Raw genomic sequence first — 15,303 nt, 5'->3', positions numbered from 1 at the left:
AATAATGATTGCTTTTTCATAAATTCTGTAGGTACTGAATTTATTCTGCAGTGGCATCAATTATTCTATTTTATCAGCAATAGAATTTATATTGCATTTACAGTAAAATGATGTAAATTGTTGTTTCAACAACAGAATATACACTGCAGTTGCAGCAATAGAATTTCTACTGCGGTTGGGGCAATAGTGTTTTCTATTGAAAGTTCACTAGGGACTTTTACATTGAAGGTTCTCTTTGAGGCTTTGTCGCACACATCTTATTGGTGACACTTGTAAGCTGATTAGCACTGCAGCAGGGTCTGCAAGTGATCAGAAAAGCATTGTTTACAGGCGTACTATCTAATCTTTATTTATAATGAGACACTTAGTAATTGGTAACAGCACACTGACAAACTTGGTGAGACAAGACTGGTAAAATCCACAATAATTGATGATTAGCACTTTGTACCTGTAACATCCTGGTGGATTGAGGCCATTTAGTAAAAATAGTGGAATGATAAGAGAAGAAGAGGAAGATGATGATGAGGAGGAGGAAGAGGAAGATTATGAAGATGAAAAAAGAGGAACGTTATCGTTTGTGTTGTCTTTCATCTCTAATACAATGTCAGGTAATTTTTACCGTTCTTTTACCTTTGTTCAGTGTTTCATGCACAGCGTGAAACAATCGTTTAGCAGTAAATCAGCCTTTACTCAGCAATTACCTCTAAATAGGATAAACCACAGCAGTGTTTACTACAAAGCATATGTCAATGTTTTATGTGCTCCAGCCTGAGACAACTATAGTTACTTTGTTTGAAAGTCAGCGTGTTAGATCAGGAAAGACTGAGGAATAGTGACCCTCAGGGAAGGGGTATCTATGGGGGGGTGGGGGGAACTGCATCCCTTTTATCTTGGCCATATGGTGAGCAGTTATATCTCATTGTTTTTAAGAAAATGTGTCCCAAAGTCTGAAAATCAGTGTACAACATTAAGAATTGTCACTATCAAAACATTCATGAAAAATATTATGATTTCACATGTGTGTAGAGTTGATAGTAAGGCACTGGCTAGCGTTTCTGAGTTGGCAAATATTTTCACTACTGAATCGTTTCGTTAGTGCCATGATTGTTTTGATAATGGCAAAGTGGAATGCTCAATAATCTATACATTTAAAATTAAAATAAACATAATACAGTTACAGGGTCACTTAAAGCATAAAAGAGAGATTTTTTTAGTCTAAAGCCCACATCAGTAAATGTCTTTAAGCTTCAGAATATTACAGTTTTGCCAAATAGCCCACCCCTAGTCTATCGTGGTGTGAAAATGTCATACTGAAATTAATGTTACTGCATTCATCAGGTTCTTCATACCCTGCTTTTAAGTTTGTTTATTTGTCTTTTTTTCCTTTTTCATTCCTCAACCAATAATCTATTCTGAGAAAAAGTTAAAAGCTAAGCCTACTGTTCTATTTGGACAGCACATTTTTTTTCTATTCTTCTTCTTTATACTACACAGCTGTTTTTCTTCTTCACACACTTAATCGATCAAGTTGAATGATGATAATCAAGTAAATCATCTCACTTCAAAGCTGTTATAACATTTATCTCAGATTGCATATGGGTGCTTCTGAGCATGTCTTTGTCAACTGACATAAATGAAGTGTGTTTCCAGCACAGAGGCCAAAATAACAAGGGCAATTTATGGACAATGTCGTGAGAGCAGTTTCACTGTCTGATTCATCAAATGTTCAGTCATCCAGATGGTCTCCACCTGTGCTGAGATGAAACTGTTAAGATTCTGTTAAGCGAAATATTCCACAGATCCCCCACCACATGGCCAGTGTGCACACATACACACACAACTTGTACTATGAATGAATCACAGTCTTAAAAAGTAATAATGTGGCTTCTAATCAAACTACTGATGATATAGTGGTTTAGGATATATACAACTGTAAAACAGTATGACTTGTAAACAACAAAGTTATCTATGATTAACCCATTTATGTTCAAAAACTAAATTTGTTATGGTAAGAAAAAAATATCACAGAACTTCTGACTGGTCTAAATCAGGGCTGCCCAAAGCGTGACCTGTAAGCCAAAGTTGGCCCATGAGGATGGTCGATTTAGCCTGTCACAAAGTTACCCTAACCTCACTGACTCACTCAATGAGAGAACAGATTTATATGTTATATCTAATTTTATATATAACTTTGAATGAAATTCTCTATTTCCCTATTTTTAGACATTTTGATAACAAAATATAGTATAATGTTATAAAATACATTTTAAAAAGAAATTTTGTCTTCTCTGAGCACTTTGACTCCTGACAGACCCCTGGTACAAAGTGAAGAAAGGTTGTATTTGTACCTTGAATGATCATCTAACAGTAATTTAATTTCTTTGACTACATATGACGTTTTAACCTTTACTCATGCTCATTTCCCCCCTTAAAATCAGTACTCCCCTTTCCCCTTCAACTAAAATTAATCAGTATAATAAATTTAGTGATTAAAACTGACTTTTGTCCTATCAGTTTCAAGGATTTGACAAAAAAGCTCAGAGATGTTGACAAAAAATCATTTTAGACATGAACGAGTTAATAAAACTGCACTGTTATACTGCAACCATACTCTAGAGGGCGCAGTAGCGTGTCGTCATATCTGCGCGACATTTATACCAACCCACCAAAACAGTGTTGCGGTTGTGTCAGCAGTTTAATTTATTTACTTCTGCTGTTTCTAGGAAGAGTAGACTGAGGTGTCAGAAGGTGGTAAACTTCATATACACGTGTACTTGCAGTATCTGTTGGTTTTGGTCCTCAGTCCTCGGTCGGTTGAGAGTGCTGGGCGGCAGACTGAGCTGAGCTGAGCTGAGCTGCGCTGCTCACTCACGGTGATAATATAAACATGGACAAACGCTGCTCCGCCTCTCCTTCTGCTTTAGAGGAAGCAGCCTGTCGTCAGCCTCGACATGACTCTTCCGGAGAAAATCAGTAGCCGCAGAGCTGGTTATTGACAAAGTTTTCTTTACAGGTTTTCTTCGGAGTCTGGTCTGTTTTAGGAGAGCAGAGATGCTGAACGTCCCGCCCCAGTCATTTCCCTCAATGAGCTCTCAGCAGCGCGTCGCTCCGTCAGGACAGCCGAGAAACAAGGTCCTCCTGCTTAGATTTGATCATTTAGTGCTGTGCCAGCCTCTCTGTCCTGTTAGGAAACGGTTTGTCAGAATGTCTATTAAATAGGACAATTTTCTGAAGCTATTTTGGTGTTGGTTCTAGACCTGTTGCCATCTATCTGGGCTTCAAGGGGAACCCATAAGAAAACGACTGTACTGTAGTACAAATACTATTAATTAGTGCACTGCAGTAAATGCTACACACTTTCTATAGGACATTCTAAAGTTCATTTGAATCGGACTGTACTATTCAGTCAAGTGTAAGCTTACAGTGACTTTTGAAGATTGCCTGATTGATTTTAGGTTGATTCCAGACACGTGTGAGGAGTGTCATCACTAAGAAGGTTTCGTGTGCTTTGATGTAGGTGGCACTGAAGCCAGGCCATAGTCTTATGGACTGGATACGTCTTACAAAAAGTGGACGCGATCTGACTGGACTGAAAGGGCGACTGATTGAGGTCACAGAGGAGGAACTAAAGAAACACAACACAAGAAATGACTGCTGGACATGCATCAGAGGTACAGGCTTTCTCTCAAACAACCAAGCTGTGTGACCAATTTGAAAGAATCCTTTGATTTGATTAGTTCAGGACCCTTTGTTTTCCTTCTTTCAAGACTTTTTTCTGTGTGCTTCACTCCTCTCTTCTTATACCTAATTTTGTATTATGGACACAAAGACAAGTTCATCTAAAAACCATTGTATTTCTAGGTGCTACAAGACCTGTACATTACAAACAAAGAGAAAATAATGTTGATGAGTGTATATAAGCTCTGCTGAGTGGCTACACTTACAGGCCATGGAAGAAAGAATGTAGATTAGCAATATCTACTGGGTAAGCTCAATACTGAGGGTGGGTCATGAGGCATTCTTTCAGTGCCACCAAATATTTTTTTTTTTTTTTTTGTGGCAAAGTGCTAGATAAGGAACACAGACCCAGTAAGTAAGTAGATTTACAATTTGATTATTATTATTATTCTGTAATTTTTGTAATGTGTATATAGTTCAAGAGGCTTTGTCATTTCAGCTGTATACAAGTACACAGTGAAACGAAACAACATTTCTCCAGGACCATGGTGCAACACAGGAACACAAGTGTAAAACAACACAATATACAAAGTGCAGACAGTACAGTGTAATAAATATGAAAAACGATAAGTACTCGGTACTGAGAATATATAGAGTTGTATTAAGGAGGATGTAACATACTGTGACATATTAGCAGATTAGCATAGTGAACATAGCAATCACTGAGGTAGCAGCAGTAATACAGTAATTCTAGCTGCCAATATTGTAATAGAAGTAAAATGTGCAAAACGGCGTCAAAAAAAGAACCAACATCAGGTATATAAGTTATGTCAAGTGAGGTATTTCAGTGAAATGCAATAATTATTTTTAAATACCGCGTCAAAGACATAAAGTGGAACCGCAAAAAGTGGAGAGTGAGATGGACTCCTAATTATTGTATATGGGTGTGTGTCTATATCAGTGTCCTTCAGTTCATTCTGTGGGAGTTGAGGAATCTGATGGCTTGTGGAAAGTAACTGTTGCACTGTCTGGCTGTGCAGGCCCGAATGCTGTAGTACCTTTTTCCAGATGGTAGAAGAGAGAAAGCAATTACCAAACCAGGCAGTAATACAGGTGTTCTCTATGGTGCTTCTGTAGAATTTGGTAAGGATGGTGGGTGGGAGATGAGCTTCCTTTAAATCCGCAGGAAATGGAGATGCTGCTGGGCTTTCTTGGCTATGAAGCTAGTGTTCAGGATCCAGATGAGGTTCTCTACTAGGTGAACACTAAGAAACTTGGTGGGAGTATACTCGGCAGGGGAGTATACTGGTCTATGTGGGTTAAGGAGGTGGGTTGGCAAAAAGGGGGTCGCCAAATAATTTTAACTAAAAAAAAAAAAGGGTCTCACTGTGAAAATGGTTAAGAAGCCCTGTAAAAGTATACCATGTGTAATTTTATCAAAGGAGTAGAGTATACAGTTTCAATAATCCAATGGTCATTAAAGCCTACACATTATGTTGTTAAAACATGCTTCTGAAATAAACCAAACTAAACAAATACACAGAGAGTTTGCCTTACTGAATCTAAATATTCTGAACCCTACAAAAGCTTAACGTACAGATTTCGCACTTCTAATTAGCCTTCATGCTTTATGACTCAAAAATGTTTTGTGTTTGATAACGTCATAAATAATAACATAAGAATAATTGTTATGTTCTGTTTTTGACAAGCTTGTACTTGTCAATGAGGTCATGGTGTGGTCTTGTGTCATGGTTTGTATGTGGGTGTTTATGTTTCAGGTATGGTGTATAATGTGAGTGCCTATATGGATTTCCACCCTGGTGGAGAGGAGGAACTAATGAGGGCTGCTGGGATGGATGGTACTGACCTGTTTGACCAGGTAAATAATGAACTAGCTAAGTTTTAGCCAATAAGAATATGATGTGAATATATTTTGTTACCCAGTTTGATGGCATGCTAAGCTGCTAAATAGTTGCAGAAGAGCAAATGTGTATTAAATAAATAGGAATACTGTGCATGCAAAGCTTTACTAATAAATGGTACAAAGACAATTGATGATACATCAACATTTTGCCTATAAGAAAATTAGTAATTAATGAAATAATATCCACTGACAGGTCCACCGGTGGGTGAACTATGAGTCCATGCTGAAAGAGTGCCTTGTGGGTAAAATGGTGGTGAAGGCCAGCATGGTCCTTAAAGGTACGTCAAGTCCTTAGTAATGTCATTTATCTGCAAAGAGATTAGCTGCATTTTCAGCATTGAAACTAGGGATGCTTCAGTACTGATATTAGTATCCGACGCTTTGCTCATACTAAATAAAAATTCATTGATATGAACATTCTGACACCAGTTGTGACGTAAGTCGAGTGTGCACTGCTACGCTAATGAACAAACACAGTGAAGGAGGCTCTGCTCACAGAGAGAAGAGTTAGAAGAGACTCTGTGACAGTCTGACTCATACCTGTCAGTCATTTTAAACATTCTGCCTGGACAGATTCTCGCCAGTAATACACTGCAGGATTTTATAACGTTTTAAACACATAGGCAAACGCAGTTACCACTGCATCTCTAGTATGGGTGGAGACACATAGGTCAACTTAACTGAAAAGAAGTCAGCACTTCCTACCGAAGTCCCTGTATGCCAACTTTAGTCTTTTTAATTGAAAACAGGAGTGAGGTATAAATATTAATATGGTGACTTTTTTTAAACAAGATAAAGAATGACTGTGTTGTCCTACCCTGTACATCAGTGTCTGGCTTTTAGCTTCAGTGCACCATGTTAGCAGCACTGCATAGTTTCTCAGCCACTTTGCTCTGTACTCAGCACACAGCGTGTTGGTTTAAATGACACAGTCTGTAGACAGAGTTGTGTGTAGAGGTTGCTGTAACAACTTTAAGGATGGGTGGAGTAAGGACGCTGGGAGCAGGTGTGGAGACCGAGAGCTGTGTTTTATTTATACACAACACAAAAACCTCTCAGCTTCTCAGCCCATAGACAGATTAAGACAAGATACTTTTTGGGACCTTTCAGTCTCTTCCTTGCTTTTCTCAGCCCTCCCCTCCCCTAGAATTTAAAGATTTAAGATGTTAAAGGTACATTGTACTCATGTAAACCAACAACTATGTAATTCTAAGTAGGCTACTCAGTTTGGTATTGGACTCTGTATCAGCGAGTACTAAAAAGTATGTACTCGTACTCATACACGGTCTGAAAAAACTGGTATGGATGAATCCCTAATTGAAAATACCATGCAGTGCACTCCGGGGGCCCCAGTAATCAAAAGGAAAGGGTTATCAAAAGCCATAATTAGAGCTTTCTTCAGCATTTTTGTTGACACAGCACACTTAATTTATCCTTAGACATTTTAGTATTTTCTTTTCTGTCTTTAACCGTTTAAGGCCTAAACAAAAACCAGATATTCTACCATTTATTATACTCCTCTCCATTACCTTGTAAATTTTTGGATTCATTGGATTCATTAAGAACATGGTCTAACAAAGCTGACTATTCGTCATATTAATTTTTTGTCTAGCCTTTTTTGCTGTTTGTTTATTTATTTTTTTAAACATTTTTGGAGAAGAAAATGCATGAATGGGAATAGAAGTTGCATGAGTTGTGGTTTATTGTTACCTTGATTAAACAATTCAGTAAGAAGTGCTTACTTGTTTACCATGGCCAGTTTTGTTATGCATGTAGCTTAGCTCTGAGGGCAGATTTACAAAGGGTAACGGTGACATAGCAGAGTCTTTGAATGTATCAAAGGAGTAATGTTTTGTTTGATAGGATAACTGTTTGCTTTTGTTATTCAGAACAGATTGTTTTTTGCTGGCAAATCCTTTTGTGGTTAGTTCAGTTTAGTGTTGGTGTTACAACTCTGTTGTCCTTGAATGAACTGTAATACATTGCAATATTGAAATACAACTTTATTTATAGCAACTGTAATATTATTGTTGTTGTAATATATTGCATTGTGTAGTTTTTTTGTCAAAACAAGATGTTGAATTGTACTTTTTCCCTTTATAACAACATAAATAGATTAATTATAGTACTGTATTAAGTACATATAGCTCATTGTATGTTTCCATGCTCTCACAGCTCAGCCAACAAAAAAGGAGCATACACATGTAAATGGTACGACCACAGACTTCCATTTTAAGAATACATATTTGCATATGGGGTGTGTGTGATATATATAATATTTACATGATTTATTTATTTTTCCCAAATTGCTATTTACCAAGAGTTAACAATCTATTTCATAGGGATCACCCCTCCTCCTCCTCTGTTGCCAGAGCCAGCAAAAGTCCCACTTCCAGCTAAAGACCATCGGCCTCGGTACTCTTTAATTCTATATTTCAGAACTAAAAATTATCATGTGTCAGGTAATAGATGTATTTCCATATTGCAGGGAGCAGCCTCAGTAATTATCTTAACTATTTTTTCCCCTTTTCCTACAGATATGACTGGTTTCAAACAGATGAAACAGTTACTATTGTTGTTTATACCAAGCGGAAGGTAGGGTGTTTTTACAGTATGCTTCATGTCGATCCACTCTCATGTTTTAAACCTTACTCTATGTCTTTCTCTTTGGTTTTTTTTTGTGTCTCTTCTCTCTCTGTCCTTGTCAGATCCCAAACTCTGGCTGTTCAGTGGTGGACCTTCAAGGCAACATTCTACGAATAGAGATACTGTTGGGAAGTTGGTCATATTTGCTTCACTGGAGTTAGTATTTCAATCAGTTTGTGACTGTTTTACTTAAATAACATTGGATATACTTGTGTTTAATAAAGTAAATCTTGAACATGTCTCTTTTTAGGCCTTTCTCATGAAGTAGAAGAAATTGTTGCCAGTGAGTGTTTTTTCCTCTTACATTTCTTAATAATAAGATGTGGGATTTGAATTTAGCTTTTCAAATTATTTGCTTACGTGTTCAATGCCATTGCCAACATCTATTTTTCTATTTATAATTTGGCTAGACAGAAATAAATGTATTGTTCTTGCTTATGTAGAGCTTTACAAAATGTTTGACGCTGCATTTTAGGCTCTGTACTGTTGTCCCAAGCTGACAGAGTGCAAATTTCAATCAAGGACCAAGTAGGTGTGGAGAATAAAAAAAACAGCTTTACACTCATTGGCTCGAAGCTGAACTTCCTTTTCCCCAAAATTTCCCCAAATTCCTAGCCATATAGGTAATACAGAGGTTGGCAATATTGCAAAAATACAGTATCACAATACTTCAACATATTTTCATAATATACAGTGTTACACAGTATTTTTTTGGCATCTGAACAAAGTTGAAGCTGACAAAAAGGAACCAATTGTGCTGCCTTAAATATTGTTGAAAATTATGAATACAGTGATCTGTATGCAACATTTTATATCGTGAGCTGCATGAACTCCAATTAATCCACACTAATTGTACTCTTTGTTAAACATGCATTTGAGAAGTGTTTTTTATTTATTTTTTTTTATATATATTTTTTTTTTTTAAGTACTGATGATATCCATGAAATGTAAAGCATATTGTGAAGTCATTTCTCATGATAACAGTAAGTATTGTCTTATTGCCCAGCCCTGACTGATACCCACAGTTTTTTACACTGTCATCTTTAATGAAGAGCTGCAGTAATAGAAAATACTGTTGACAGTAAATATTTATGTAATCTGTTTGAAGGTATATCAGTATTTGAAAAATGAGTGACAAAGATGTGTCCTAATATTTTTCTCTCATTCCCATTGTGGTTGTAGCTAAGACAGTCAGTTCGGTTGGAAAGATTCAGGTGTGCCTGCGCAAAGTGGTCCATGCCAAGTGGACACAGGTGGGCCAACCCCTAGAGTCCCATGATTCATTTATTCGGAGTAAAGATCGTGGTAAGTGCCAGTTTACTGCTCCATATGTGAAAAAAAGGAAACTCTGGCTAATTTGCAACCACTGGTTACAAATAACTGAAATGTTTTGTAATCTGAATGCAGGACTGTTCTACAGAGACTGTGTGTTGGTTTCAAAAAAAGAAGTTACACATGATACTCAACTCTTCTGTTTCCGACTACCTCCTGGAACGCACATGCATGTCCCCGTTGGGAGACATGTCTACCTCAAAGCCTCAATTCAGGGTAATGCCTCACTTAGGCCAAGTGTTACTGAGATAGACTGGCTCTTGTCAGATTCATACCTTATTCTGTGATACACAACAAAATTTGCTCAAACAAAAAGTTTTTTGTACTTAAACATTTGAACGCCTGTCATACATATTCTGCTTGTTTCACTCAAACAGATTTTTACTTAAATATTTTGAGTTGTGAAAGTTTTTTCCTTGTACACAGGTAGCGATGTTGTAAAACCCTACACACCAGTAGATGAGGTGCTTATGCCACAGAAGAAAACAGTGAGCTCTGATATTTATCTCATGGTTAAAGTTTATCCTGATGGATTGTTCACCCCACATCTAGACAGCCTTGATATCGGTGAGCCACAAGGTTGTGCATGTGTGCACAAGCAGTACAGCCAAATTATCTATAAATGTTAGTTTTAGATTACCATCTGTGTAATAGTAAACATTTGGGACAATGTTGCTGTACCGTTCATTATTCAGCCTACCTGTATGTTCTCTTTTAGGAGCTTCTCTGTCCATCAGCAGTCCAGATGGTCCCTCTACGCTACGTAGCCTGCGTGATGTCACTCATTTGTACCTCTTAGCTGCTGGCACTGGTTTCACACCTATGGCTCGCCTCCTTCGCCTGGCTCTACAGGACCTGTCTTCTGTCAGGTTAGATGCTACGTAGATATGCCAGGTTTCCATTCAGCTGAGTTAAACTCATGCATGAAATTGAAGTGTCACAAAAAAGCTCTGTAGAAGAGAATAACACTCTACATCTGTAGAGTGTAAAACAGTTTAGCAAAATGTGTACACAATCTACAAAGAAATCTTTAATACTGAGCAACTTCTTTTTGCTGTTTGTTTTTATTACTGTTTTGTCACTGTTTGTCTAAAAGCACTGTTACGTTTCTTCTTCTAACAAGATAAGTGTGCTTTGTTTTCTTCATTAGTCAGTTGGTCCCTGTTGCCTTTTGTCATATTTTATAACTACAGCTGAGCAAAAGCCAATACATTCAGGAGAAAGCGTGACCTTATTCTATTCACACTTACAAATGCATTTCCTTTGTGTATTATTGCGTATCTTTTTGTCATCAAAATTTTATTCATCTGAAGCAAGTGTAAAAATTATTATTTTTTTGGATTTGAGGAATTTTATTTGATATTTGTAGTTTCTGTAGCTGTTTTGCTCTTTTTCTGTTGTTGCTATCTTTTAGTATTAAACTTTTTTTTTATCTTTTTGTCATTTGAACTTTTCGAATTACCTTTGCTCTTTCTCCTGCCATCAGAGCACGTAATCAAACTCTTAAGCCCATACATGTTTTTGTTGCCCTTTTAGAAAAACCAAGCTCATGTTCTTCAACCGTCAAGAGAGGGACATACTATGGCACTCTGAGTTGGAGCAGCTGTGTGCAGAGGAGGAGAGGTATAGGCCATTGACTAGCACCTCACTTAATAACAGTTAGAAAACAACTGTTAGTGATTAACTGCATCTTGCATGTGTGACTACATTTGGGAAGTACCAGTGCTTCCTATGTTATAGGGAGCCCCATGCTAATCTTGACTGCTCCAAAATTACTGAACATGGCACTGCATTTGTGTCAGGTTTCAGGTTGAATATGTCCTCTCAGAGCCTCCAGGCTCGTGGATGGGCAGAAGAGGACAGGTAGAGGCCACCATGCTACAGGGTTTCCTGGATAGACCAGAAGACTCAAAGTGCTTAGTATGTGTGTGCGGGCCCACTGGTTTCACTGAGTTAGCAGTACAGTGAGTATCACAATTCATAACTCTGAGTTCAGTCTTGGTCCACTTTTAAATTAACTGTGGTGTGATTTCTGTATTTGTCTTTAACATTATGGACCAATGACATTGTGGTGTGCGCCCGCCCCCCTGGGCCCCGGCAGCAGTTGCGAGAGCCTGCCAGAAGGCAGGGCCCAAGCGGCGACGAACCCCGGCAAGGATAGCAGGCAGAGAGCCACAAGTGGGTGGGGGACAGACTGCAAATCCGGAGCTCCGCTGAAGAAGGGCTAGAGGAGGAGGAGGACGACAGTGCCGGCCACAGGAGGCACAAGGGCAAGCAGCGAGTCCTGAGCAGCATCCTTATTAGCGCTCCAGATGAGAGGGAACGTTGCCGCTCGATGTTCAGGCCCCACCTTCCAGCAGGCTCTCGCAGTTGCCGTCAGTGCCTAGAGGGGCATGCCACAGACATCAATCATCTCTGGCAGCTCCTCTCTACAGACTTGTTTTGGTTCTTATAAGAGATACATTTCTGATGCCATTTTCACACATGCATGTATTTTATCATCTCTTCCTGAGCTCTGAATTGATAATTATAGAATGGAAAGTTTCAGTTTTAGCACAACACTGAGGCGTGTTTTTGTATTAATGTGAAATTTTCACTGCATAAAAACCAGTAAACCACTCAGGCTATTACACTGATTTACTTTGTGATGTGGGAAAATCACAGAAATGCACTGCCTCTTATGCCTTATTGCTGCAGAATGAATATTTAAGTAGTTTAAAGGCTTAAAAATACAGTAAATAAAGATTTTCAATGTGTTAATAAGCTTGTCTCTAACGTAATGCATTCTATGAAGAACCATAAGATATCTGAACTCTGTACTCCCCTAAAGGTCGATGTAGAGCCTGCATCTCAGATTTTGTAGTTCCTTAACTGTTTACTCCAAATAAGCACAGAGAAACATCAAGCTCATTTTACACTCTACTCATTTAGACTTATTTGGCTCATATCATGGAAAACAAATTTTCCTCACTTTCTTGTGAACAGATTATTATAATGATGCTTATTATATTATAAAGACACTTTGTTCCTCAGTCCATAAATGGAAACTAAGCTGCAAAAACAGCCTGTTTTAAATTAATTATTTTTATGATGTCATGAAAACCAAAATAGTACATAGATCCACCTGTTCAGTTTAGCTCCACCCATTCACACTGAAGCTTGTCAGGACTGCTTTTTGAATGAGGCACATTACAGGACAGCCAGTCAGAACAGGGATTGTATTAAAGGTGCAGTAACAAAAGCAGCCTATTTAGTTTTTAGAGATAAAGATAAGTTGGAATTATAACCGTGTTATAAATACATGAAAAACATGTAAACTTTCAACATCTCCTTTTAAGCCTTCATATATCTGCCCTCACATCTCTCTGTATCTGATCTTCTTACAGGTTGGTCAGGCAGCAGGGATTCAGTGAAGAGGAGATACATGCTTTCCAGGGATGATTCCTGTGTTCAAGTGTACAGCGGCTTTGTTGTAGTGCTGATCATTTCTATGCATATCAGACTAAAAAAGCACTTCATATCTCACAATGACTGATGTGAGGTTTCCACTGAAGAGCAGAAGGCACTGTCTTACATAATGCATGATTTTCTTGAACTTCTGTGCACCAAGCAATGGGGAACAATGTGAGAGGGCAATTCAGGCTGCTGTTGTCCATTCTTCCATCCCATGTTTATTTCTTATTTTTTCATGTGAAGAAATTGTATAGCACTGGTTCAAAGTGTATTTTAATCTGTCAGATCTGTCAATCTTTGAAAGTACTCAACCCATGCAAGCTATAAATACTCACTGAAAGTGGAATTATAAATAATTGCAATTAGAACGTGAATAAGCTTCATAAAGTGTAATTTATCCAGTAATTAATTTACTCTTGGTCTGCTCAAAAGTATGGCTTGCAGTTACATACTCACAGATGTAATTGTGGTACATGTAGGCCATGTTCTAAAATGCAGCTCATGAGCTTTTTGAGAAAAGCATAATCTTGCACAGTAAACCCTGGAGCTAAACAACTTAGTTTGTTATTTTTTATTTGTAAACCTTTTTGACTTTATTTATGATGCATCAAAAGCTTGAAAACTTCTAGTGTTTAACAGCTTGCAAATTTTTTTTTTTTTTTTTTTTTTTTTTTTTACATCGGGGACTTGATTACTTAGACATAGTGATGTTCCTTGGGTTTCCTGCTATATAGTTTAGAGTCAATCCGTAATTCTGAATGCATCCAGTTTTGTTTAACTCACAGATACTGTGGCAGCAGCCTGCGAACATCTAGCAGCTGATCCAGGTGAAGAAAGTGAAGCTTGTCATAGAGACGCCAGAGGCAATACATTAAACTATTTAAAATGCATCTATTACGTGCCCATATCCAAAGGCAAGGATGACATAAATACCAATATTGCCAATATTCGCTTTCCACTGAAGACTGTTTCAGACAGATTTCACTGCCAGTTAACGCAGTGTGCTTAGTCCCACCATATTAGAAGTGCTTGGGTAACATTTGCCAGCAACAGTAAACGGGTGGTACAATAAACATGCAGTACTGTACTGTGTATTTTGGCTGGCCTATTTGTGTGCGTTATATGAGCATAGGTGGGCCAGTCATCACTGTAAATTTGCTTTTTCTTTTATTTCCTATGCTGTGCAGTAACTGAATGCTGCAATGCTTCCCTTGTGTGTAAATCTTCTGTTATCTATTAAATTATTTATCTGTGTGGTTGCGAGGAGTTTGGACAATTAAAAGTAATAAATAAGGTGGATTTTTTGAGTGGGAAAAATAAGGCATGTATTGACATGTTTGTGTTGTATGAGAAAATGTAGGGTGGTGGTCATTTCAAAAGTATTAATTGAAACTCAGACTAGATTAGGAGGTTAATTAAAAAATAAGTTGCAACATGACAAGGAAACTTCAATATGGAAATATAGAAATGCTGTAAAATTATCCAGTGATTAGAAACATAAGTAGAGCTTTCAGTTCAAGATCAGATGTTGAAAATAGAAGTTCATCCTGGCTCATTTTGCTGATGAGAAATGATGAGGGTTACTGTATTTTTTGTGAAACAAGGTTCTCTCTGACTTTAAAAGGAGATTTTAAAGGTTTTGTTTTTACATTTGTGCATAATTAAAAACTTGATGAGAACGATTTGATGTGAAATTCTAGAGAAATGTAAAACATTGCGTACATCAGTGATGATATATGTAGGTTCACTGGTAGTTTTTGGATAGTAAAATGGCTGTATTTGCATAGTAGACATTGTGACGTCTTGTCACTACCACTGTAAAGAAATCTAAGTAAGTTTCTCTATATTTAGCGATTTCAAATCAAATCACACTTAATGCTTTAATCTTGGTTTTACTTTCATTTATTTAAATATTTATTGAGCTGCAGTGTAATTTACAAACTGGCAGAGAATTGCAAAAGGTGTGTCACTGACTTGTGAGTAGAACCATTTCTAGAGGCTCTTTTGGGTGATTCAGGTTGTGTAATTCCATTTAAAAGCACTAGAATTTATTTTTCTACATTTCTTTGTATGTATATTCAATTGTTCAAAAACAACAATAAATTCGTAATAAAGTTTACATCTTTGCTTGGTGCACCACATTGTTGAGTGAGGCTGGGGTTATGGGACACTTTCTTTTTAATAAACCTAGGAAAATTGGGGGAGACAGAGTCCCAAAACAGTAAATTGTTTCATTGTGGCAGTGAAGAGAAGAACGATCTGGCACAGCG

General features: G+C 37.6%; 1 protein-coding gene across 3 annotated transcripts; it reads left to right on the top strand.

Moving 5' to 3' along the window:
• The first annotated feature begins 357 nt into the window (after nucleotides 1-357).
• On the top strand, nucleotides 358-15,152 carry LOC108428940 (cytochrome b5 reductase 4). 3 transcript variants are annotated; one of them, XM_017700326.2, is made up of 17 exons: nucleotides 365-608; nucleotides 3,014-3,132; nucleotides 3,518-3,671; nucleotides 5,457-5,557; nucleotides 5,796-5,880; nucleotides 7,778-7,813; nucleotides 7,945-8,017; nucleotides 8,140-8,197; nucleotides 8,311-8,404; nucleotides 8,499-8,531; nucleotides 9,431-9,553; nucleotides 9,656-9,796; nucleotides 10,007-10,147; nucleotides 10,299-10,449; nucleotides 11,117-11,203; nucleotides 11,383-11,544; nucleotides 12,967-15,152. In XM_017700326.2, exons 1-17 carry the CDS (start codon nucleotides 494-496, stop codon nucleotides 13,019-13,021), a joined length of 1,728 nt encoding a protein of 575 aa, XP_017555815.1. In that variant the 5' UTR covers nucleotides 365-493; the 3' UTR covers nucleotides 13,022-15,152. The 3 variants fall into 3 exon arrangements, with proteins under 3 accessions (XP_037393249.1, XP_017555816.1, XP_017555815.1); XM_017700327.2 differs by lacking the exon at nucleotides 7,778-7,813 and having other exon boundaries at nucleotides 362-608; XM_037537352.1 differs by lacking the exons at nucleotides 11,117-11,203; nucleotides 11,383-11,544; nucleotides 12,967-15,152 and adding an exon at nucleotides 10,677-11,101 and having other exon boundaries at nucleotides 358-608.
• Nucleotides 15,153-15,303: the final 151 nt, after the last annotated feature.

Source organism: Pygocentrus nattereri, chromosome 3, assembly GCF_015220715.1.
Source record: "Pygocentrus nattereri isolate fPygNat1 chromosome 3, fPygNat1.pri, whole genome shotgun sequence".
NCBI lineage: Eukaryota > Metazoa > Chordata > Actinopteri > Characiformes > Serrasalmidae > Pygocentrus > Pygocentrus nattereri.
Note: the sequence above shows the minus strand (reverse complement) of the source record. Positions and strands in the feature narration are given on the sequence as shown.

What these genes read in the sequence shown, in the direction of transcription:
- LOC108428940 (XM_017700326.2), top strand. Translation starts at nt 494, where the DNA reads ATGATAAGAGAAGAAGAGGAAGATGATGATGAGGAGGAGGAAGAGGAA. An exon ending in GGCCAGCATGGTCCTTAAAG is followed by an intron (nt 5,881 to 7,777) that starts GTACGTCAAGTC and finishes ATGCTCTCACAG; the next exon opens with CTCAGCCAACAAAAAAGGAG. An exon ending in CTGTGTGCAGAGGAGGAGAG is followed by an intron (nt 11,204 to 11,382) that starts GTATAGGCCATT and finishes CATTTGTGTCAG; the next exon opens with GTTTCAGGTTGAATATGTCC.